Consider the following 23452-nt stretch of genomic DNA (forward strand, 5'->3'; position numbering starts at 1 on the left):
GCGTGGTCAAATCAGACTCTGCCCTCGTTAGATTGTGAGGAAAAGTATTAGGTGTGTAACATCCTTTACTTGACGTGCTCTCTGCAGACTCTGACTCTGTGTGACGGAGGCTTTAGAGAAGCGGAAGCTTTATGTGTATGAAGTCCTAATGACCAGTTACATATGAGAGAAAGAGGGAGAGAGAGAAGGGAGAGGGAGAGGGAGAGGGAGAGGGAGAATATCTTCTTCAGAATTAAAATCGAGGGCCCGAGTGATTGGGCAGCGGGGAGGGCATTTACCTTGCATGCAGCCAACCTGGGTTCGATCCCCGGCATCCCGTATGATCTCCCAAGCATTGCCAGGAGTGATCTCTGAGAACAGAGCTGGGAGTCAGCCCTGAGCACAGCTGGGTGTGGCCCAACTCCCCCCCACCGTCTCCCGCCCCCCAAAAAACCATTAATACTTTTGTCATAATTTCCGGTTACCTTGTGGGAGAGCTTTGTAAAGGACGAACGATCCTTTGAAACTATTAAGATCTGGGGCCTGAGCCAGTCCCCTGGGTAGGGTTCTTGCGCTGCACGTGGCCGGGCTGAGCTCAGTCCCTCACGTCCCCGAGCCCCACGAGGAGTGACCCCTGAGCATGGGGGATAAGCAGATGCGTACACTTGCCTTAAGGTGAATCTTACTTTATAGCTTACGAAGAGATGATTGAAATACTTGGTGGATTTCCAACAGCATAGGAATAATATTCATAAGAGTACTCATTTTACATATGCGCCTCCCTTTTTGGCAGTTAAAATTTTAAAAACTCTCATAATTAGCTAATTGTCTTTTTGGCTTTTGGTTTTGGGGGCCTCACCCAGTGGTACCAAGGATTGAGTCCGGGGCTCAGGCCTTTGCGCTCTGCTCCCACCCTCACAGGCACGTCGGGAGCCCTGTTGAGGACCAGCTTTCTTTTGTTTCTTCGGTGCGCACACCGCCAGTTCTCAGGGCAGACTCCTGCGTCTGCTCAGGGGTCACTCATTATTATTATTTTTATTTTTATTTTTATTGATTTTTTGCTTTTTGGATCTCACCCGGCAATGCACAGGGGTCACTCCTGGCTCTACACGCAGGAATTACCCCTGGCGGTGCTCAGGGGACCATATGGGATGCTGGGAATCGAACCCAGGTTGGCCGCATGCAAGGCAAATGCCTACCGCTGTGCTATTGCTCCAGCCTCGTATCTATTATTTTTTAAAATTTTTGTCTTACCTGGTGGTGCTCAGGACTTACTCTGGTCTCTGTGCTCAGGGATCACACCTGGTGGGGCTCAGGGGACCATGTGGGGTGCCAGGCATGGACCCCGGTAACTGAAATGTACGCAGGCAGGTATCTTACTCCCTGTTCTGGGCTCGGGGGATCACTCTTGGTAATGTTCTGGGGACCTCGTGTGGTCCTGGGCATGGCTCAGCTATGCGTAAAGGCAAGCACCTTCATCCCTGAACCAGCTCTCTGGCCTCCAGGACTGTTTTCAAAGGTTAAACATTGCTGTGTTTCAGCGCCAGAGCACTAGTACAGCGGGGTGTTTGCCTTGCACGCAGCCAACCTGGGTTTGGTCCCCGGCATCCCGGAAAGCACTGCCAGGAGTAACCCCAGATTATTGCCGGCTGTGACCCAAAATGCCCCTCGCCTCCCCCCCAACAAGCATTCCCGTGTTTCAGCCCTCCAGGTTTAGGGATGGGAGAGAGCTGCGGGGCCCCTGCCCGGTCTGCCTTTCAGACTGGCACAGTTCCTACAGTCACCTGACCACAGGCCTGACGGCTTGCTTTGCTTCCAAGCAGAGGTGAAAGAACCTAAGGATAATAAGGAGGTATCAAATCCTGATGATCTGGAACTTGAATTGGAGAACCTTGAAATTAATGACGACACTTTGGAGTTAGAGGGTGGAGATGAAGCCGAAGATCTCACAAAGAAGCTTCTTGATGAGCAAGGTAAACCGATTTGGCCAAAAAAAATTTGTTGTTGTTTTTGGGCCACACCTGATGATGCTCAGGTATCTACATTGTACTCGGGGATCACTCCTGGCAGTGCTCAGGGGTCAAATCCAGGTTGGCCGCTTGCAAAGCCAGCACCCTCCCTGCTGTGCTATTGCTCCGGCCTGCTTGCCAGACAACTGTAATTTGCGGTGGGCGGGAAGGGGACCAAAGCTTAGAGATGCGAAGCGTGTGCCCCACCACTGAACTGAGCCCCGAGCCCTGAGGCTTTCTGAGAGTTTGATCAATTGATCATTGGTCTGTAACACCAGACCATTTCACTTCTCTGTCGAAGTGTGTCCGACTCCTCCCCTGCTGGAACCTAGCGTCCTCTCGCCATCCGAGTGACCCCGCTGCTTTTCCTTTGTCCTCTAACATGGCCTTGGCTTCGTTCAGTCTGAGTCTTAAGAATTAGGGGAGGGCGCGGGGTTGGCCAGTTTATTTGCTTTAGTTGCTTATGCTTCATAGGAACGAACCCATCCGAGAGTTTTTATCTACACCGGGGTGGCCCGGGCCGTGCGGTCTGCACTGGCACTCGTCCCAACGCTCCCCTCGCTTCCTCTGGGCTCTGCACTCAGGGTGCTGGGTGACGGCAGGCACCCTTCCCGCCAGACTGTCACTGCAGCCCTCTGCCTGTCACCTTTCCGACGCAGGCAAGTCCCACAGCCAGTGCTGCTCAAGGCCATGTGGGCCTGGTGCTGGCGGGCCCCACAGATGGTGCTCGGGCCTCTGTGCTCGTGGGCCGCCTGCATGTGCAGCACGAGCTTCAGCGTGTTCGCTGGCTCCACAAACCATCACTTTTTTGAATTTGATTTAGACATTACTGGTATTTAAGGGCTAAAAGTTTCAGTGATCATATAGATGCTAAATATCGTAATAGATAATTCTGTACTTACACTACAGCTTGTTATAATTGTCCTGAATTTATTTTAATGTGACATAATCTATGCAAGTTTTTAATTTGGTGTTTGGGCCAAACACTTGGCGCTGCTAAGGGCTTTCTCCAGACTCTGAGCACACTGCAATTACTTTTGGTGGTGTTTGGGGACCGTGTGGGGTGTCAGGGGTCGAGCCCATGGCAGCTGTGTACAGGGCGAGCACCTTACGTATCAGCGAGCGTCACCCAAGGAGAAGGCAGATCCTTTCCCGCTGTCCGTGTGTTAGTTGCCTGAGAGGCGGTGCCAGCTTGGCAATGCGCTCCCCTCACTGCACCCCCTGAAACGGGGAAGCGACGACTGCAAAGCCCAGCAGGGGAAGGGCCGTGAGTCAGGCACACGGGCCGGGCCTGTTCTCAGCTGTAGAGCACTTGCCTATGCACCTGAGGCCGTGGGCTCAAGCCCTGACACTGCCAAAATCATTTAAAAATAAAAAATTGATAGACATGGCTTCAGTTGTGATAAAGATTTTGTGCTTAATGCGGAAGCTTACCTCTTATAGTTGGTATCCGAAAGGTGGAGTCGATTTAACAAACGCTCTACTTTGAGATGGAACTGTTTCGAATCCATGTTGACCTGACCCATCTCTTCTCGGAGGCACACAGTTGCAGGGTACTATTTTCAACCAGAGGTGTGGCCACGATTTTAGAGATGCCCAAACATCTCAAAAGATGCTTTCTGTTTTCACAAGTGAAAACAGTGCCCTGGACTGTTTTCTGGGTAATTGATGGTGGGGTGTTTTCATTCTCTGTCTCTCTGTGATCTGAATCCATTTAAATACCGTGTCAGAACAAGAGGATGAAGAAGCCAGCACTGGATCCCATCTCAAGCTCATCGTAGATGCTTTTCTCCAGCAGTTGCCCAACTGTGTCAACCGAGATCTGATCGACAAGGTACGAGCTTCTCTCCGCAGGACACATGTGGCACGCGGGCGGGAGAGGGCTCCGTTGACCCCTCCGCATGCAGAGGCTCCGTGATTTGGAAAGTACTGTTTGAAAATGAAGGTTTCCTTTATTGTTTGTTTCTCGGCCACTCCCAGCGGTGCTCAGGGCTGACCCCGGCTCTGCTCGAGCGTCACTCAGGGCCCCAGAGTGAGGTCCAGGCTCAGGACATCATACTCGGGTTCTGGGCATCACTCCCGTGCTGGCCGCATGCACAAAAGTACCTCACCCACTGTACTCTTGCTCGGCCCCTAGCGCCCTTCCTTTCAGTCAGGTGAGACGGGAAGGACGTGTTAAATGCTTCTGCTGTCTTGAGAAGCCTCGTGTGATGAGTCGCAAGCCACACGAGTTGCTCTCCTCACAGCCCCTTTTTATGTGGAAGGAAATGGTGGGTAAACTGGCTGTTGAAACTCAGGGACTCAGGAGGCGCTTTTCTAACGTGAACGGTGTGAGCCTGTCACCGACGGGAAACAATCAAGAGTCACCAAATTTAAGTTTCCAGCAAAAAAGAGCATTTTTGTAACTTAGGTTTACACGCACCGTAGCTCAGTAGCTTCCTGCCCCTCTCTGAAGAGGCTTTCCTGAGACACTGATGGCCATAGTCGGCAGTTTCTGGGGGTGCGGCTATACCCAGTGGTGAGCAGGGGTCACTTCTGGTGGTGCTTGGGAGATGGGGGCTGAGTTGGGAGGTTGACAGCCAAGTGCTGGGCCTGGGCCTGGGCTGGGACCACCCAGATCTCCTGCGTGTGTGACGCGCGCTCAGCCCGTTGAGCTCCGCTTTCCAGCCCCAAACAGGGTTTTTTCAGTTCTTGCTTTCACCTGGCAGTGCTCAGGGGTTACTCCTGGCGGTGCTCAGGGGACTGACTGGCTCTGTGGGATGCCGGGGATCAGCACCTGGGTTAGCCCCATGCAAGGCAAGTGCCTTACTTGCTGTGTAGCCGTTCTTGCCCCCAAACAGTTTTTTAAATAGGTCTGATTTGGAAGATTTGTGAAACTCAGCAAGTACCTGTTTGAAGTGACTGGTACAGTATTAACAAAATATTGACTGAATTTTATTTAATTTGTTTGGTTTTTTGGGTCATACCTGGCAATGCTCAGGGGTTACTCCTGTCTCTGTACTCAGGAATTACTCCGATTGTACTGGGGAGCCATATGGGATACCGGGGATCGAACCCGGGTTGGCCAAGTGCAAGGCAAACACCCTCCCCACTGTACTATCTCTCCAGCCCCATTGACTGAATTTTACAGGATTCCAAGTGCAAGGTACACCAATATGCTGTAATGGCATGAAGTTTACTGATAAGTTTGACATTCCAAGTTGCAACTAACCTTTAAGAAACTGTGTCAGTTGTTTCAAGAGTAGCAGAATAATTGCAATTATTGGGAAATATATAAAACTCTGCCTCCCTTTTCTAACAGCTGCATAAGTGTAAAGTGATATTTTCTCTATATCTTCATCCGCATCACATCACTACAGATTGAAAGTGTAAATTGCTAGGAGAGTCTAGCCATAGTTAAGGAATGACGTTCTTCTCTCACTGAATGTGTTTTCATTTTGATGGATGGAACTATTTGATGAATGGAACTATTTCCAAAACATGTTTGCAATTAACAGGAGTCTTTGTATTTTGAATGAATCTCTCTAGTTTTGGGGCCACATGTGATGCTCGGGCACTGTACCTGGCTCTGCTCTTGGGGACCGCCCCTAGTGCTGTTGGGGACCAGGGAGTTAAGGGGGTCGTATCTAGGCCTCCAAGTGCAAAATGAGTGTTCCAACCCATGTGCTTTCTGGCCCTGAATTAGTACAATTTCTTTTTTTGTGGTTTTGGGGCACATCCTGTGGTGCTCAGGGATAAAAAGAAATAGAATGAAGGGCCAGAGTAGTAGTACAGAGGTAGTATAAGGCACGGGAGGTGCTTACCTTGCATTTAGCCAACCTGGGTTTGATCCCCGTATCCCATGTGGTCCCCTGGGCCCTCCAGGAGTGATTCCTGAGTGCAGAGCCAGGAGCAGCCCCTGAGCACTGAGCATCTCCATACAGCCCCCTCCAACAAAAAAGAGCTTTAGTAGGAACTTTATGGTTCCTGGTAAGTATTCTTGAAATTTTCTGGTTAGAAAACATGCCCCATATTACTGTTGATTTTCTTGGCCTTAATGAGGTCAGAGACATTAATTGTTCTTTCCATATAATATTTGCAGTTATATCGTGGTAACCCTCCAGGCTTCCCACTTGCAGGTCTGGTAACAACACTGGGTTGCCTGTAAGATAGAGGAAACAGCATGACTAGGTGCGTAGGTTGCAGTTGAAAAGCTCAGGGAACATTATTTTGAGATCATTAAGGAAAGAAGACTTTAGTGATTATTTAACTTGGAAGATGCCTAAAATAATGGTGTCTTAAATCTGTTTCCACTTGTTTATGAAGAAGTAGAAATCCATTGTAGCATGCAAGGTTTTTACCTCTCAATAGCTAAATTGAGAGACTGTTTTTTGTTTGTTTTTGTTTAAGAAAAATGTTTGCTTTTCCCCTGCTGCAGGCAGCAATGGACTTTTGCATGAATATGAACACAAAAGCAAATAGAAAGAAGTTGGTACGGGCACTCTTTATAGTTCCCAGACAAAGGTAAGTATTAAAAAAATTGTTAGTGTTTTTATAGTGATGATTTTAAGGTCAAAGTTCTCATTTATTTTCTTTTGGAAATATCTGTTAATGTCATACTAGCATATTTCCTAGAACTTGTTTCTCATTAAAGTATATTTTTTATCAGCTCTAGTGAAATTCTTTCACACTGGTGTTACTTCTAAGAGAAAATATTTTAGAATAATAGGCAGCTTAAGCATAGCAATAGCCTAATCTAATACCTAGAAATAATTTTTACATTTTTGCCTTGAGAAGAAAGAAATTTCTAAGTTTTGGAGTGTTTTAATTTTGTGTAAAGGCTATACCAAGTATGTCTAATTCTCTCAGTGGTGTTTAAATGAAAATTCTCAAATTCCTTTTTCACTTATGAAAGTTTAGAAATGAAAGTTATATATGTATACATATTTTATTTTTGCTGGCAATTCAGTTCAATTGTATTGTGCTTTTATTCAATTCAAATGCTTGAGGTTACACCAAATTAGACTAATTCACCTGCATATTTCAGAATTAGACTAATTCACCTGCTGTTACTCTTAGGAATTTAGGCGGTCCACTTCTGTTTATTTAACTTTGAATTATAAAAGAATTTCATTAGCTACTATTTCACTAGCTATTGTGGTCCGACAGAAAGAGGAGGATTGTACTTGATGAGAATTCTGGAGGGTGTCAACTGGGTTTCTTACGCAGAACTTTAACGTGGTCCATTCACTGGTGAAGGCTCCTGGTCTCTCCGCAGTAGTAAGGTTTCCCCTGCGCGCTGCTTCCTTTCTCCTGGGAGCGGGGCTCTGTGCTGCTCTGGAGATTTCCTGGTTGCGGGGCTGAGGCCCGTGAGGTGCTGGGGAGAGAAGCCGAGCCCCGCAGCAGCGCGTGTGCCCCGCCGCCTGCCTGTCGCTCTGCTTGCTTTCCTGGGTGCCGAGGAGTCGGCTGGGCGGGCAGAGCTTCCCGCTGAGCCCCGGGCCCGGCCTTTTTCTTGTCTCTTGATTTCTAGCTCACGGCAGTTACACTCAAGTGAGAACTTGCTTCTTCATTTTAGCGGGACTCGGAAGATCGAGCTGATACATAGAGTAGGAAATGAAGAATTGTCTCGCTGAGGGCCGGAGCGATACTGCAGTGGGGAGGGCTCTGGCCCTGCACACGGCTGACCCGGGCTCCATCCTGGCGCCCCGTATGGTCCCCGGAGCACCACCAGGAATGATCCTCAGTGCGGAGCCAGGAGGAACCCCTGAGCATTGCCGGGCGTGGTCCAAAACCCAGAAAAAGATTTATCTAGTTGAGAAGTCCTATAGATCAGTGTTCTTGATACAGAAACGTACCTGCTACATTTAATCAGATTTAGGTGTCGTTACTCAGGAGCAGGTTGACCTGTTTTCTATATACAACTGAAAAGAAGAACTTGGCAATTACTTCTAGTATTTTAATTGGGATTTTAATCTAGTAATTTATGGGCTGGACTGATAGCACAGCAAGTAGGGCATTTGCCTTGCATACGGCTGACCCAGGTTCGATTCCTCTGCCCCACTCGGAGAGCCCGGCAAGCTACTGAGAGTATCCCGCTTACACAGCAGAGCCTGGCAAGCTCCCCGTGGCGTATTCGATATGCCAAAAACAGTAACAACGAGTCTCACAATGGAGACCTTACTGGAGCCCACTCGAGCAAATCAATGAGCAACGGGATGACAGTGATACAGTGATTTTAATTGGGAGACACCTTTTAATATACATACTTGAATTAATAAAACCTCAGATGATTTCTTTTCTGAATATTCTGGGCTGAATATTTTTCACATGATCCTTTTCTCTGTCTAACATAATAAAATGTAATTTTTTCATATTTTTCTTTTCATCTCTTGAAGAAACATCGTTAAAACTTTCTGTGCTTAACAGTTTGTTTTGGGGGGTGGAGGGTTGGGCCACACCTGGCGATGCTCAAGGGTATTCCTTGCTCTGCACTCAGGAATCACTCCTGGCAGTGTTTGGGGCACTAGATGGGATGTCTGGGATTGAATCCTGCTTGGCTACCTGCAAAGCAAGCACCCTCGCTGCTGTACTACCTCTCTGGCCCTGTACTTAGAATATTTATAACTTATACTGAACCAGACTTCACATGGACAGAAAGCTTTGCTAGAAGTCTTGCAGTAATCTCTTGGATGTTTACTTGTAAAATGACATCTTGCTTAACTGACTGACCAGTCCGTCCATCTCTTCCTTTATCCTTCACCGTCCTCAGACCCTACCTATTATTTGATCTTTGGCCAGTCCATACCCTTAACAACAGTCTCTCTGCTTAGATGATTGGACAGCTGCAAATCAACATAGACTTGAAAGTAGTAGAAAGTGACAATTTGTGGTCTTGGTTCTTTGTTAGGTTTTGATATGTTTGGGCCGCAGCCAGCAACGCACAATACTCACCCTGGCTCTGTTCAGGCATCATTCCTATCCGTTCTAAGTGACAGTATACGGTGCTGGGGTCCAGCCCTGGTCAAGTGCCCTACCTGCTATACTATCTCCTCACAGTTGTGAGTGAAAACATAAGGAAAAATACAAGCTCTTAAAATATATAGCAGTATATGGACCGTGTATAATCTCACAGGCTTGAAGTGTATAAATAGAATAATTTAGGATTCTTAATCAGCTTGGGTGATCAGGAAGACTCAGTTATGTTCTGGATTTATCTACTTGTGGATGCACTAAAGGTATGCTTAAATATGGCGACCAGTGGTGAACAAGCCGTTGTACTCACGTAGCATGCAGTTTGAAGAGGAGCAAAGACAGGTCTAAGCGCAGTTCCTAAGAAACAGCTCCGCGTCCACGGAAGTATACCGCAAGTGGGACCAGTGGGTTAATCTCGGAATCAGAAGACTGCCTGGAGTAAGGATCACCTAAGCCCTAAGAAAGGAGTTGGCTAGGGTAGGGGTGGGCACAGAAAGTGAATTCTACGGAAAGTGGACTTGGGGATGAGGGCTGTGGAATGGGGCCACGCCTGGCTGTGCTTGTGCTCAGGGATCACTCCTGGTTGCCTGGGCCCTGTGCCTTGTGCTGGGGTCGACCCAGGGTCAGGCTCGTGCAAGGCCAGCTGGATGTCCAGCCTCGGAGAGGGTTTCCGGGAGGCAGCAGTGTGTGAGGGGCGGGGAGCAGGAAAGGCTGTAACGGCCGATTCTCGCAGAATCCTCTCTGCGTTGGTCGCCCTGGACCTTGTCCTGCAGACCGTAAGTGGACAGAAGTAGGTCATGTGTCTTTCCTCACCCCTGACACTCTGCACGTGCCTAACATGTAGCAGAAGATTCCGTAACATGACATTTGATGTCCTTTGTTAATCTCTGTCAGCTTCTTCAGTCGCAGTTGTATCCATTTTGCTCTTTTAAAATCCCAACCAGTAATGATTTCATAGATAGTCATTGTTCTCTCTGCTTCCAAGTCTGTTGTGTATGACTTTATTTGGACTCCCCCTCTGCCCCCCGCCCCAGTCTGTGGGTCCCCATTTAACCCCCCTTTAGCATCAGCTCCGTTTTCTCTGAGCAGCCTTCCTTGGTTCCCTGGTGGCTGCGGTGTTCCTTCCCAGCGTCTGAACAAAGTGTCTCCATAAACGGTCAGCACGTCTGTCCTGGTGGTGGTCTCTGTTCCCCAGACCCCCCCAAACCAAACCTATACACCAGGGGACTAGGTCTGGCAAACAGCAGCTGCTTGAAAGTATTTGACGAATTAATGTTGGTCATAGGTAAGTTTGCAGTTTTGCTTTAAAATAGTATATTCCCAAGGCGCAGACATCAGCTGTTCTGAGCCTGCTGGAAACTGTCTCTGTCCCTGCCTGTCGCCCGTGCGCTGCCCTGTGTCTCGGGTAGACGGCTGCCGTCTCACTACTGGGCTTCTGTAGAATGGATCAGAAAAGGCAATGGTAGAAACTTAATTTTTTTCCATTAGGGCGACATATTATTCTTTACCATTTTTCACTGAATATATCTTGGAGATCTTTTCATACAAATACGTGGAGATGCCTATTTTTTTTTTCAGGCTGCATTTCATTTTATGAATGTATTTATTGGGGGGGCACCTTTTTTTCTTTTTGAATTTTGGTGCTGGGCTACACTTAGCGCCTCCTGGTGTGCTGGGGGACTGTGCCATGCCCCCTCTTGTATGCAGAGTGTGCTCCTGGCCTTCGGGCTCTCTGACACCCCGCCTCCATCTGTAAGGAAGCATGAGTCTCCTAAGATAGACACATTTTCTTTCAAAGCCATCTGTTCTGCTCCATTCATGAAACTTTTCCTCAGTTACATTTTTCCGACTGTAACTCTTATGCTGCAGCGTCATGCAAGGCACGATTTAGGCTTCAGGGTGTCACTGTATTCGCGTGGTCTTTTGAGTGTGTGTTTTGGATGAAGTTCATAGCACCAGTCCGATTCCTCGGCATGGGTGAGTGGAGCAGATGAGATTCTGGCCATCCACGTGTGCACACACTAAAAATATTTTAATATTTGATAAAATATTATTATTCGTGCATTTTACAATTCATTAAATATCTCCTCTCTGTACAGCGCTATCCCAGACATGGAGGACGCACTGCACTGCAGGGTTTGCGCTGCCTCTCCTGCACTGCTGTGGCGCTGGCCCATTTTTCCTGACTCTCACCCTCCTTATTTTTATTTATTTTTAAAGACGTTTTATTGGATCACTGTGAGATACAGTTACAAACTTGCATGATTGCATTTCAGACAAGGCTCGAGCCCCCGTCCCTCCACCAGTGCCCGTTCCCCACCACCCCACCCCCTGCCTCTGGCAGGCACGTTCCTCCTGCTCTCTCTCTGACGCGGGGCGTTGTGATTTGCAGTACGGATGCTAAGAGGCCATCCTCTCACCCTCTTCAGACTTGTTTCGTCCTTGTCCAGGCTGTCCTCTCAGCCCCTCCACGTGCGCGTTTGCTGAGTGTTCTCTGCTCTTTTCTAGCACGCCTGTCCTCTCCCCTCACTCTCTGCAGTGTTGTTTGTGTTCCAGCTTCCGCCTCTGCCGCTGAAACAGATCTCAGCTTTAAGATCTGTTCTTCCTGTAGTATTTTTCCTCCTTTAAAAATCCATATAATATGTCTAAAACCATGGAAAAATATTTAGCTAGAATTTCTGTATCATTTATTTACTTTTCTGGTGAGTTATAGTGGGTTTTGAGGAATTTTCTCTTTACTTTTTTTTTTCTGCTCTTTGTCTTAGGATCACACCCGGCGATGCTCAGGGATTACTCCTGGCTCTGCACTCAGGAATTACTCCTGGCGGTGCTCAGGAGACCCCATGAGATGCCGGGTGTGAAATTGGGGTTGGCAGTATACAAGGCAAATCCTACCCGCTGTACTATTTCTCCATTCCCATGGTGTTTACTTTTTAATGGAAATTTTTCATGGTTCTTCCCCCCCCATTTTGTGTTTGTGAGGGGTGGAGGGGGTTGGGCATGCCCAGTGGTGCTCAGGGATCACTGCTGGTGGTTCTTGGGGGATCACTCGGAGTGCTGGGGATTCACGGCAAGCGCCCTACCCACTGTACTGTCTCCAGCCCACACAGTTCTTTTCTTCTGATGGTTGGCTGCTTCTCTTTTTTTATATCCAGTGAGTTGCATTTTCTATGCTCGTGTTTTGGACAGATTTTTCAAGGGCTTGTTTTTGCCGTTGTTTTTGGTATTTGTTGCTTTGGGTCTGTTCTTTATTCTAAAGTACAGTCTTCATTTATTTCCTAATGTGGTTCCTGAGCAGTTTTTGCCCTGCCTTTCTTTTGTTCCAGTTTTTTATTGTTAGTAAGGGACAGTGGTTTGTCACTCACGAAGCCCAGTGATGACATTGACCCTGTTTGTCTTTGCTTCCTGCTGACTTTTTACTTGGGGCATCTGCTATGATTTACTTTGCCCCAAATCTGGACTGATTTGGCAGCTTCAGTTAATCTTTACATGGCGTTTGAATTTATATTCTCCACGTTCTCTAAAAAATAAATTTTGAGTGTTGCAACTGAAGACACAGTACCGAGGGAAAGGCGCTTCCAACCCGAGTCCAGTTCCCGGCACCACATAGTCCCTCGAGCACTGCCAGAAGTAATTACTGAGTGCAGAGCCGAGAGTGACCCCAAAACAGTAAATGAATGTTTCGCAAGTGTCTTCCCATATTGCTCCTGTAGCTCGTAGGGTGCGTTGGCAGGAGGACAGTTAAAGTCCGTGATTCCTGCCGGGACAAGGAGGGCTGCATCCTTTCCCTCTCGCTCCTGGGCCAGTGCCATGGGGTAGCGGCCTGAAAGCAGTAAAAGAGGAGCTCGTCAGGGCATGGTTTGTCCCGGTCATTCAAGGGTGGCATTTGGAAGTAGCATTCACAGTTTCTCTTTCCTGGCCTTTCTGTCTTTTATGTGCATTTCATTCAGTCACTGTATTTCTATCAGTCTCTGCTTTGTGCAGGTAGCTTGCCAGCTTGCATTCTTGCCTGGTATTAAAGGCGTTCTCAGGAGTCTTTGCTGAAGATTTTCGTGTTTGCGATCAAACTTGCTCACTCTCTAATGTCCTTGCTGAGTGGGTTGGGACGCCACGGCCTCGTTACATCTGTGGTGTTTGTGTCCAGGAAAGCCTGGGCTGACGCTTCCTCCCCGCTGGCTGTGTCCTGAGTAGGAAAGATCTGTCTGAGCCTTCCTGGCATCTTCCCTGCAAACTGGGTCCCGGGAGGGAGGCTGGAGTGGGAAGACGGCAGCTGATGCCTGTGCTCCCCTGCCTTGGCGGGGCTGGCCCCCCTCTCTTCCTCAGGGAGAGGAGACAGAGTTCGCCGCAGCTGAGGACTGGGCCTAGGGAGCGGCATAGAGGTTCCGGGCAGCAGGGCGGGAGGGGCAGCAAGTGATTCTGCTTAGGGCCAGAGGGAGGCGGGAGCTGCTTCCCTCCTTTCGGCTCCTCCCTGTTCCCCCCTGCACACCTGTCAGGGGCCCCTTTCCTCACCTTCCCCCACATCCGGTCTGTCGTGTCCCTCCTCTTTCCTGTGGCCAGGATTCCCTGCTCCTTGCCCCAAGCAGCTTGTTCAGCCCATGTAGACAAAACCAGAGGAATTACTGAATAGTGTCAGGTGACTGCGTAGACCAGAGATTTTCCTACAGTGGTAAGGGAAGAGTCTGTTCTACCTGTCTGTGAAGTTTGCTTTTGCTTTTGAAGGTTCGTACAATTCTTTGTTTTCTCGCGCGTGGTGCGGCTCTGAGCGGTGGGCCCGAGCATCCCCGCCAGAGGTGCCCCGGGCGCTGCCAGGTAGGACAAAGCCATTTCGGCGGACCTGTAGCTCACACAACAAACGAGACATTCTCAGCATCCGTAGGGTTGTGTTCTAGGGGTATGCAGGAGGCCCACAGGCACTGCAGGGCGGCCACTGCGGGCCCTGAGCAGCGCCGTGTCCTGTGACCTCGCCCAGCAGTGAGCTAAGTGCCAGGACTGGAGCCCCCAGGACAGTCACATTTCAAAACAATATCTTCATCCTAAAAGAAACCGCACATCTGTTAGCAGTTAATTCCAGTTTCTCTCTGGCCACTTTCTATCCACCCCCAGCCTCCTGCCCCTTCCTAATAATTGGGTTCCAGATATTTCAGATACATGAAATCACAGATTACAAGTTTTTTTTGTGTTTAGTTTTTTTTTTTTTCTTTTTTGGGTCACACCCGGCAATGCACAGGGGTTACTCCTGGCTCTGTGCTCAAGAATTAGCCCTGGCGGTGCTCAGGGGACCATATGGGATGCTGGGAATCGAACCTGGGTCGGCCGCGTGCAAGGCAAACACCCTACCCACTGTACTATCACTCCAGCCCCATGTGTTTAGTTTTTGTTCCTTTTCTCCGCCATAATTTTTTTTTTTTCAAGATTCGCCCTGGTGGGGCTGGAGCAATAGCTCAGTGGGTAGGTCGTTTGTCTTGCACGCGGCCGACCCGGGTTCGATTCCCAGCATCCCATATGGTCCCCTGAGCACTGCCAGGGGTGATTGCTGAGTGCAGAGCCAGGAGTAACCCCTGTGCATTGCCAGGTGTGACCCAAAAAGCAAAAAAAAAAAAAAAATTTTGCCCTGGCGGCATGCTTCAATATTCCATTCCATTTTCTAGCTGGAGAATCTGTTGTGTGTCTAGACCCAGTTTTATCAGTCATTTAGGTGGCTTCCACTTCGTATAAATTGCCAATCAATTTATCATTAGATTGGCGTTTGTGTGCCTTTTGTATAGACACTGGTCACTTCTGTTGGGTCTATACCTAGGAGTGAAATGGTTGTGTTACCCCTTGGTTTGTGTTTATGGTTCAGACTTTTGTGGCCCGAATTTCATGTCCACACCAGCAGTGCCCAAATGTTCCCCCGCACCCTTGTCAACCCCTCTGATTAGAGCTCCTAATGGTTGTGAGGGGGTATCTCAGTGAGCTTCTGATTTGTAGTTCCTCACATTTAATGATAATGAACATGCTTTCATTTGCTGATTGGCCATTTGTGTATCTTCTTTGGAGAAAGGTTTGATCACTTCCTCGCCCCGTCTCCCTTTTGTGCTGCCCTTCATTTATGGAGTAGTTTATATGTAGTTTACACCACATTCCTTATCAGATATGTGTGTATATATTTTTAACCTACATTTTATTTTTCAGACATATTTCGCAATCACTTTCTTATATTCTTGGAATTTGCTTTCCAACCCATGGTTATCTTTTGCAGTGCAGAAGTTTTTAGAATTTCATGTTTGCAATTCTGGAAGGTCTGATCCAGTCGGGGGTAGTTTTTCCACCTCTGGCTGTTCTCTCCCTTTGTTAAATAAATTGTAGCTTTAAAGTGTAGTTATAAACTGTAGCTATAACTTATAGCCTGATACTATATCGAAATCTATTCATTTAGTGTTCTACAGAAATGAAATTGACTAGAGTCCTGTAATTTGATATTTACATGTCATTTAATAATTTATACTCTGACATGATTGAAATTTCACAGCAAAACCGTTCATGTGTTTATGTGTGAATTCACCACCTAGGTCGAGAGCCAGGGCCTCCGCAGCTGCAGAAGGCTCCCTCTCCTTGCCAGGTTTTGGTGTTATTAGGGAAAGTACCTAAGAACCTCTTCGTTTCTTGTTTAAAATACAGATAAACAAACCTAGTATTGATTTTAGTGGCTTTAACACCATATGGATTTGACCTAGTTTTAACAGAGGGTTATCTAGAAGCTCTTTTGATTAATAGAATAGTCTTCATTCTTTTTTTTTTTTTTGCTTTTTGGGTCACACCCGGCGATGCACAGGGGTCACTCCTGGCTCATGCACTCAGGAATTAGCCCTGGCGGTGCTCAGGGGACCATATGGGATGCTGGGATTCGAACCCGGGTCGGCCGCGTGCAAGGCAAACGCCCTACCCGCTGTGCTATCACTCCAGCCCCCAAATAGTCTTCATTCTTGAACAGCCTTTCCTTATTCAGCTTGTAGGAGAACTGCTGGGATTTTGTGAGGGACTCCTCTTCCTCTGGCTGAATTAGAAACCGTGCAAGAATGAGGTCTCGGGATCCCTCAGCATGGTGCGCCACTAGATGGCAGTGTTGCACTGGAAACATGAGCAGCGTTAGTAAAAGTCACCAGGACATTTCATAGGTGATTTCAGATTGACCCCACTCTTTTTATGTTTTTGGGGGGGGTCACACCTGGCGATTCACAGCGGTTGCTCCTGGCTCTGCACTCAGGAATTACTCCTGGCGGTGCTCAGGGGACCATATGGGATGCTGGAAATTGAACCCGGGTAGGCCGCGTGCAAGGCAAACGCCCTACCTGCTGTGCTATCGCTCCGGCCCCCCAAAATTAATTTCTTAACCAAAGCCAAGTGGACATACAATATTATATTAGTTTGGGGTGTACAACACGTTTGACATTTCCATATTCTGAGATGCCATCTCCTTAATAAGCCTAATTGGCACCCATTCTCATACACATTGGCATTCTTTTTTTTGGGGGGGGGGTCCACACCCAGCCATGCACAGAGATTATTCCTGGTTCTCGCACTCAGGAATCACTCCTGGCGGTGCTTGGGGGACCATATGGGATGCTGGCAATCGAACCTGGGTCGGCCACATGCAAGGCAAACGGCTGTTGCTCCAGCCTCTACATTGGCATTCTTTTCTCATATGAGAACTTTTTTTTTTTTTTTTTTTTTTGCTTTTTGGGTCACACCTGGCGATGCACAGGGGTTACTCCTGGCTCTGCACTCAGGAATTACCCCTGGCGGTGCTCAGGGGACCATATGGGATGCTGGGATTTGAACCTGGGTCGGCCGAGTACAAGACAAACGCCCTACCCGCTGTGCTATCGCTGCAGCCCCGACCCACTCTTTCTTTTACAGAATTTAATCTTTTTTTACAATCATCTGCTTTAATGTTTCCTATAAGTCCTTTTTATTCTTTAGTTGAGCAGTTACTTGCTCTTTCACATTCTTCCTTTCCTTAGATGTTTTTGATCACAGAGATAAAATAGTTTTCAACAGTTAAATTCTTTAGGTTTTTGTTTTTGTGATGGTGTTTTTGGAGTTGGGGGGGTTTGGGCCACACCCAGCAGTGCCCAGGACTTACTCCTGCCTCAGTGCTCAGGAATCACTCCTGGGACCAAATGGGATGTCTTACCCTGTAGTACCTCTCTATCCCTAATTTTTTTACATTTCAAAGAGAGAAAGAAAACTTGTTATTTCTTTCAGCCAGATGCTGGGGGTCAAACCACTTGCAGGCCTCTCCTGCCCTGGGCCCCTCAACTGGGTATTGTGCAGTTTTAAATCCCCATTAAAACGGAAAGCTTTGATTACCAGAGCCTGATGGAAAACCAGCTGGTTTGCTTAAGAATGGATCACTGTATTCACATTTTTTAAGGGGAGAAGGGAAAAAGCTTTGGATTAGATTGGGCTAATTAAAGGACAGAGAAAAATAAACAGCGACTTTCCAGGAAGACAAGAATCATATGCAACATGTTGTAATCTCAGACTTTATTGGCAAATAGCAACTAAGAGTAAGATTAGTTTTAAAAATTAAAAATTGTGAGCTGCATTCTGAAAGAAATCTAAATATAGTGGAGTATTTAAAAAAAATAACATTTAAAAGTTCAAGGGGCAGGGCTGGAGAGAGCACAGCAGGTGGGGTGTTTGCCATGCGTCCACCTGGGCTTGGTCCCCGGCACCGTGTGGCCCCGGAACCCTCCAGGAGTGATTCATGAGGGTAGAGCCAGGAGTAAGCCCCGAGCACTGCCGGGTGTGGCCTAAAAAACAAACTGAGCCAAAAACAGTTTAAGGGGCACTGGAGCAAGAGTACAGGGTAGGCCTGTGCCTTGCAGGTGACAGACCTGTGCTTCCGTCCCCGGTGTGCCAACTGCAGCCCTGCCAGGAGTGAGCTGTGTGTTGCTGGGAATGGCCCGCCCCCTCCCAGACCCTAAACAGGAAGTCACTAGCATATCATTACCAAATTATATTTCATGTATCAAAAGCAAAAATCCATTGCTGCACTGCAAACAAGTAAATTAACATAAATACCCAGCATTATCAAAGAAGATTGATTTTAGGGAATAAAATACTTATTTTTTTTCCCCTGAAAGGTTGCTTTAGTGGGGAGAAAAAAATGTGATCATCTCACTAAGTGCATGGGTTACTGGATAAACTCCTTTTTTGGTAAAATACAAAACTCAAACTTGGTATTCTTATGGAACAGGATTCTTCCTTAATGTGGTGAAGGGTAGTGTAATGGGAGCTAACAGTGTCCTTGTGCCGAGAGTTTCTCATCTCCCACACATCTACTGAGAACCTGCTATGGCCTCGGTACTTGTTTGGAGTGCTGGCAGACTCCCATGGTGCTTGGAATCCATCGGGGCACGTGCCAGCCACGTACACAGTAAACAGTGAGTGAGCACACGTGTGTTCGGGAAGGGTGAATTCTGTTGTTTCGGACCAGCACGGGGGTTGGGAGTGGTAGGGCATGGAGGCCTGGGGGCTGCTGGAGGCTGCGGGGGGCTGGTTCCTGGGGCCAGTGTCCCCAGGCAGGAGGGTGCCTCACAGGTGTTGAGGGGATGAAGTGGTAGGGGTGAAGGCGGGTCAGTTGTGAGGTCGCAGAAAAGTTCTTTGGGTAGAACGAGAACCTGACCTACCACGTGCTCTTTCTTCCTCTTGGGTCTGGACTTGATCTGTTAACCTATAGTTGTGGCATTTGGGAGCATAGTACCTGGCCGTGGGTTTAAGACTATGTATCTTATAGGTGATTATAAGATAATCAACTGTAATTTCACTTTGCAGGAAAAATGTCCTGCAAAGGGAATGTGAAAACTAAACAGTAACCCTCAGATCTCTTAAAATACCCATTAAATATGCATCTGACACTTGAAAATTAAAAAGTTCATTTGATACTGGTCTGAATCCAAAGGGTTGGCTTGCCCCGTACTTGGACATGGTCGTCTGTTCTTGGGCACTTCATTTGTACCAAATTTTGGCCATTGTGAGGAGTGCCGCAGTGAAAACAGAGTGCAGGGGCTGGAGCAATAGCACAGCGGGTAGGGCGTTTGCCTTGCACGCGGCCAACCCGGGTTCGATTCCCAGCTTCACATATGGTCCCCTGAGCACTGCCAGGAGTAATTCCTGAGTGTAAAGCCAGGAATAGCTCCTGTGCATGGCCAGGTGTGACTCAAAAAGAAAAAAAACAAAACAGGAGTGCAGATGGTGTCTTTGCTTGCTTGCTTTTCTGTTTTGTTCTTTTGGCCACACTCAGAGATGCTTAGGGGTTACGCCTGGCGGTCCACTTGGGAATTCCTCCTTGAGGGCTGGAGGGACCATATGGGATGCCGGGGATCAAACCTGGGTCGGCCACGTGCACGGCCAATGCTCTGCCCACAGTACCACTGCCCAGGCCGAGAGTGTCTTTTCTGAAGAGTCTTTGGGGGTAGCTGCAAGAAGTGGAGTTACTGAGTCATAACGGAGACTTACTCCTGCCTGGCTCATGCACTCAGGAATCACTCCTGGCGGTGCTCAGGGGACCATATGGGATGCTGGGAATTGAGCCCAGGTCGGCCGCGTGCAAGGCAAATGCCCTCCGCACTGTGCTATTGCTCCAGCCCCTTGATTCTTAGGTTCTTGGGACGTGTCCGTATCTTCTAAGAAGGTTGAACCGTTGAACCAGCGACCTTCCCCCCAGCGATGCGGGAGGGTTTCTTTCCCCACATCCGTGCCAACAGTGACCTTCATTCTCCTTGATGGGCACTGGTCTCAGCAGATACCAGATGCTGTGACTGTCTTACACTATGGCTTGTTCTGTTTTTTTTTAATCTCCCTCCAAGCCCCGCCACCATTTTTTGTTATATTTGTTTTTCTGTGAGCCACATGCAGTGATGCTCAGGATCACTCAGGGGACCACAGAGGGTGGCGAGGTCAAGCCTGGGTGGACTGACGCTGGCGTAAGGCAGGCACCCGGGTCTCTCCCTGCTCTCCAGTCCTCGTTTCCTTGGTGCTCCAGGTGGCGTCTTTCTCAGGTGCCTGTTAGCCCCCGTCTGCCGTGGGAGATGTTTCTCTGATCCTCCCCGTTTCTGATGGGCTTGATCATTCCTCCTTGTTGCGTTTCAGAAGTGGTATGAATCTTGGATATTAGCCCTCTGTCAGCTGGGTGGTGGGTGACTGTCTTCTCCCAGTCTGCTCCCGACTTCTTTGGCTAGTCGATGTTCGGAAACCTTCCACATCTGTGAGTGGCTTCCTGGGGCTCTGTGTTGCTGGCATCCCCCAGCGCGGGGTGAGGTGACCCCCACAGTGTAGGAGTGGCGGGGGCCTAGCCCCTCACCATAAGACCCTCTGAAATACTTGAAGTCAGCCTTTAAAGGTTGGCGCTAAGGGTCTTGGTTTGCGTCTGTGCGTACCGGGTTGTGTCTCCTCCCTGTGGGAGTGGGCGAAATGCTGTCGCGTGGCCAGCAGGCTCGTCTCTGCCTCGGCGGCCTTCTCCGAGCCCCAGCGGCTAGAGCAGCGCTGCACAGGGCGTTGGAGGCACAGCAGCTCACATGGGTGTCAGGCGCCTTCGCGGGGCCTGGCACACGAGGGCGCGCTCACGGAACCGAGCCCGAGACCAGGCTCAGGCAGACAGGGCCGAGTCAGGCTTCACTGGGGCGCCTCTCCAGAGCCCCTCCGTGCTCTCTCCTCCTCGCTCTGCCTCTCTCCAGCTCTTCTTCATCTGCTTGCAAGCCCCTCAGGGCTCTCTGGTGACCAAACCGTTGCCTGCTCGTGCTGCACGCCGTGCCCTGCAGTCTGCACCTGCTTACACGAGCTCCTCCCTGCTGCTTTTTTCTTCTCACTTACTGACTGTGAAGTCGGCAGAGAGTCAGATTTTACAAACTAGCACTGATGGCAAGAATGGAAACAAATTGAATTTGTAGGTCGGTTCTGAGTAACAGGTGCCTGGAGTGTGGGGTCACGCCAGGCGGGGGCCGGGCCGGGAGGCACCGGCACAGACGGGCTGTTTGGGGTCTGGGGCTGAGCGCCCCAAATGGGTCTGACTGCCCCCTTTTCAGTAGGGGAAAAAGTCACCAGGAGCTTCCCTGGAAATCTGCCTTAGCAGAGTGTCGTCCCGCACTCCTCCCGGCCCCGTGGGCCCTGCTCCCATCCGTCAGGGCCCTGCTGCCCCGCCTGTCGGTGCCCCCTTCAGAAACAGTGGCCAAGGGCGCTGTCCTGGGATGCCCCACAGACCTTTCGGGTATTGATTTTTACTTTTTTAGCATAGTGAGGTTTCGAGTATCTACATTGTTAGAAGGAAATGGTTTAAGAGGATTTTCACTTGATGCTGTTACTTTTAGATCTATAAGTGTTCTGTTAGCTTGTAACTGTCTCACAGTGATTCAATATAACTAAAAATTTTTTTAAAGTGTTTTATTAGTCAAAATGTGAATAAAAAATGCAAGCCATGTTAAAATTCAATATTCTTCAGTATTTCTTGTTTTATCAGAATTTCATACTCAGTAAAATTGCAGATGTACAATAGATTCTCGTAATGAAAAATTCTAGATTATTAATAAGCTTTCGCAGGGTGGATTGAGTTTTTATATACTTCATTATGATGGCAATAAATAGGCTTGTTTATATAATTCTTAATTTTTATAATCATTTAATGTGTGAATATATCTAAGAAAGTTTAAATTTTTTAAATGAATTATTTCTGACATGTCTTTCCGTTTATACATATCACATATAACTTTTGCAGGTTGGATTTGCTACCATTCTATGCAAGATTGGTTGCTACATTGCATCCCTGCATGTCTGATGTAGCAGAGGATCTTTGTTCCATGCTGAGGGGGGATTTCAGATTCCATGTATGTATTTAAGCATTTATTTTGTAATATATATGCTTATAAGTCGAGTAAGGATTCTCTAGTCTAAGAACATGATCATTTTATTGGTAAGCATATTTTTGAAATTTGACAGTGGTGTAACACTTTAGAATGTGTGCAGGCTTGTGAGTTTCTAAGCGTAAATTTATTTGCCGGAGTGTGAAATGACACATGTGATCCAGTCTGAGTTGTCGTTGCTCCCTCCTTCCCCTCTGTAGGTGTTCCCGGAAGGACCTAGATGGGTGATGAGGCGAGTCCAGGGCCTGTCGGGTATGTTAGGGGTCCGGGCAGCGCAGGCTCCCTGGGTGCTCACAGCCATGCTTGGATTCTCGCTTTCAGAACATAAGAGCTTGTGGGGAGGCCTTTAGTGCGCACCCTGGGAAGTGCTTGGCACCTCTCCCAGCGGGGGGCGTTAGGGGCCCTCCCAAGCCCACAGACTCCACCCTCTTGGAGAGATGATGCGGGAGTGAGAGGAGGGCGCTGTGATTGAGACTAGCACCCCAGCACCCATAGACTGCGGAGACGTGACATCAGCTGTGTTGGTGGCCAGATGGCACTGACCAAGTACTCGGGACAGGGCGCTCAGACTGCAGGTGAGCGCCAGCTCTGCCCAGGCGCCCGGCGTGCAGGATGCCCGAGGGAGGACGGACACCAGCACAGAAGAGTGAAGTAACAGTGTCGCCGCTGAGCGCAGTCCATCTGGAGAGAGATGGCAGGCTTACCTGCCACGGGAGTGGGTCGTGAGCAGGGGCCTGGGGTTCAGAAGGAGGGAAACTGGGGGGCTGGGGGCTGTTCTCTGCAGGCTTTCGCAGGGTCTTTGTGAGCATGAGATTTACGGTTGGGGTTTTTTTGGGCCCGCTTTTGCTGAAATGTGTGTTAGATTTTCGTAGACACTAGGCAAGGATAGCTTTCTGTGTTTAAGGTAGTTTGGAAGTACTGGGCTGAGGAAAGTTACGTGGGCTTTCTGTTTACTCTGGAAAAACCTGTATTCTCTCTTGAACATAGCTCTCTTTCTTGCCACTCACTTATTTTTAATTTTTTATTTATTGAGTCACTGTGAGAACAGTTAAAAAGCTTCCAGGTTTACGTCTCGGTCATACAGTGATCAGACACCAGCCCTTCACCAGCGCATGTTCCACCACCAAGAACCCCAGTGTGGCAGATGATTTCCACTGTATTCTCTCTCCACTTTGATTACATTCAATCAATATTTAACATTCAATGAATATTACATTCAGTATTTCGACGAAAGACCCACCATTATTATTTGGAATTTTCCTCCAATAATCAGACCTGCCGAAAAGGCATCATTAGATAATTTGTTTTCTATTGCTGATTATGAAGAGCATATGGTTTTGAAATTCTGATATTTCAATAATTAGGTCTGGAGGGATTTCTGCTAAAAGCCGCTGGGTTCCGAGATTCCTTTGTGTGCCTCTGGGATCGTGGCCATTAAGGAGCTCCTCTCCAGTCACTTTTTTAAAAGTATCACAAATCACACGCATCACGAAACCCCGTTGATTGTCGATTTCTCGAGCAGGCTCAGTAACCTCTCCATTCGTCCTGTCCCTGAGATTTTAGAAGCCTCTCTCCACTCGGCCTTTTTAAAAGTAAATTTCTTTAGGAGCT

General features: G+C 48.2%; 1 protein-coding gene across 3 annotated transcripts in view; it reads left to right on the top strand.

Annotated features, from left to right (window-relative positions):
* UPF2 (UPF2 regulator of nonsense mediated mRNA decay) overlaps nucleotides 1-23452 on the top strand; it is a 78774-nt gene that overhangs the window by 23044 nt on the left and 32278 nt on the right. For all 3 annotated transcript variants that reach the window (XM_055146861.1, XM_055146860.1, XM_055146862.1), the window contains exons 7-10: nucleotides 1803-1952; nucleotides 3719-3822; nucleotides 6406-6491; nucleotides 21697-21805. In XM_055146861.1, coding sequence (XP_055002836.1) covers nucleotides 1803-1952; nucleotides 3719-3822; nucleotides 6406-6491; nucleotides 21697-21805 — 449 coding nt within the window. The remainder of the gene's footprint in view (nucleotides 1-1802; nucleotides 1953-3718; nucleotides 3823-6405; nucleotides 6492-21696; nucleotides 21806-23452) is intronic.

The sequence above is a fragment of the Sorex araneus genome, chromosome 9 (assembly GCF_027595985.1).
Source record: "Sorex araneus isolate mSorAra2 chromosome 9, mSorAra2.pri, whole genome shotgun sequence".
NCBI lineage: Eukaryota > Metazoa > Chordata > Mammalia > Eulipotyphla > Soricidae > Sorex > Sorex araneus.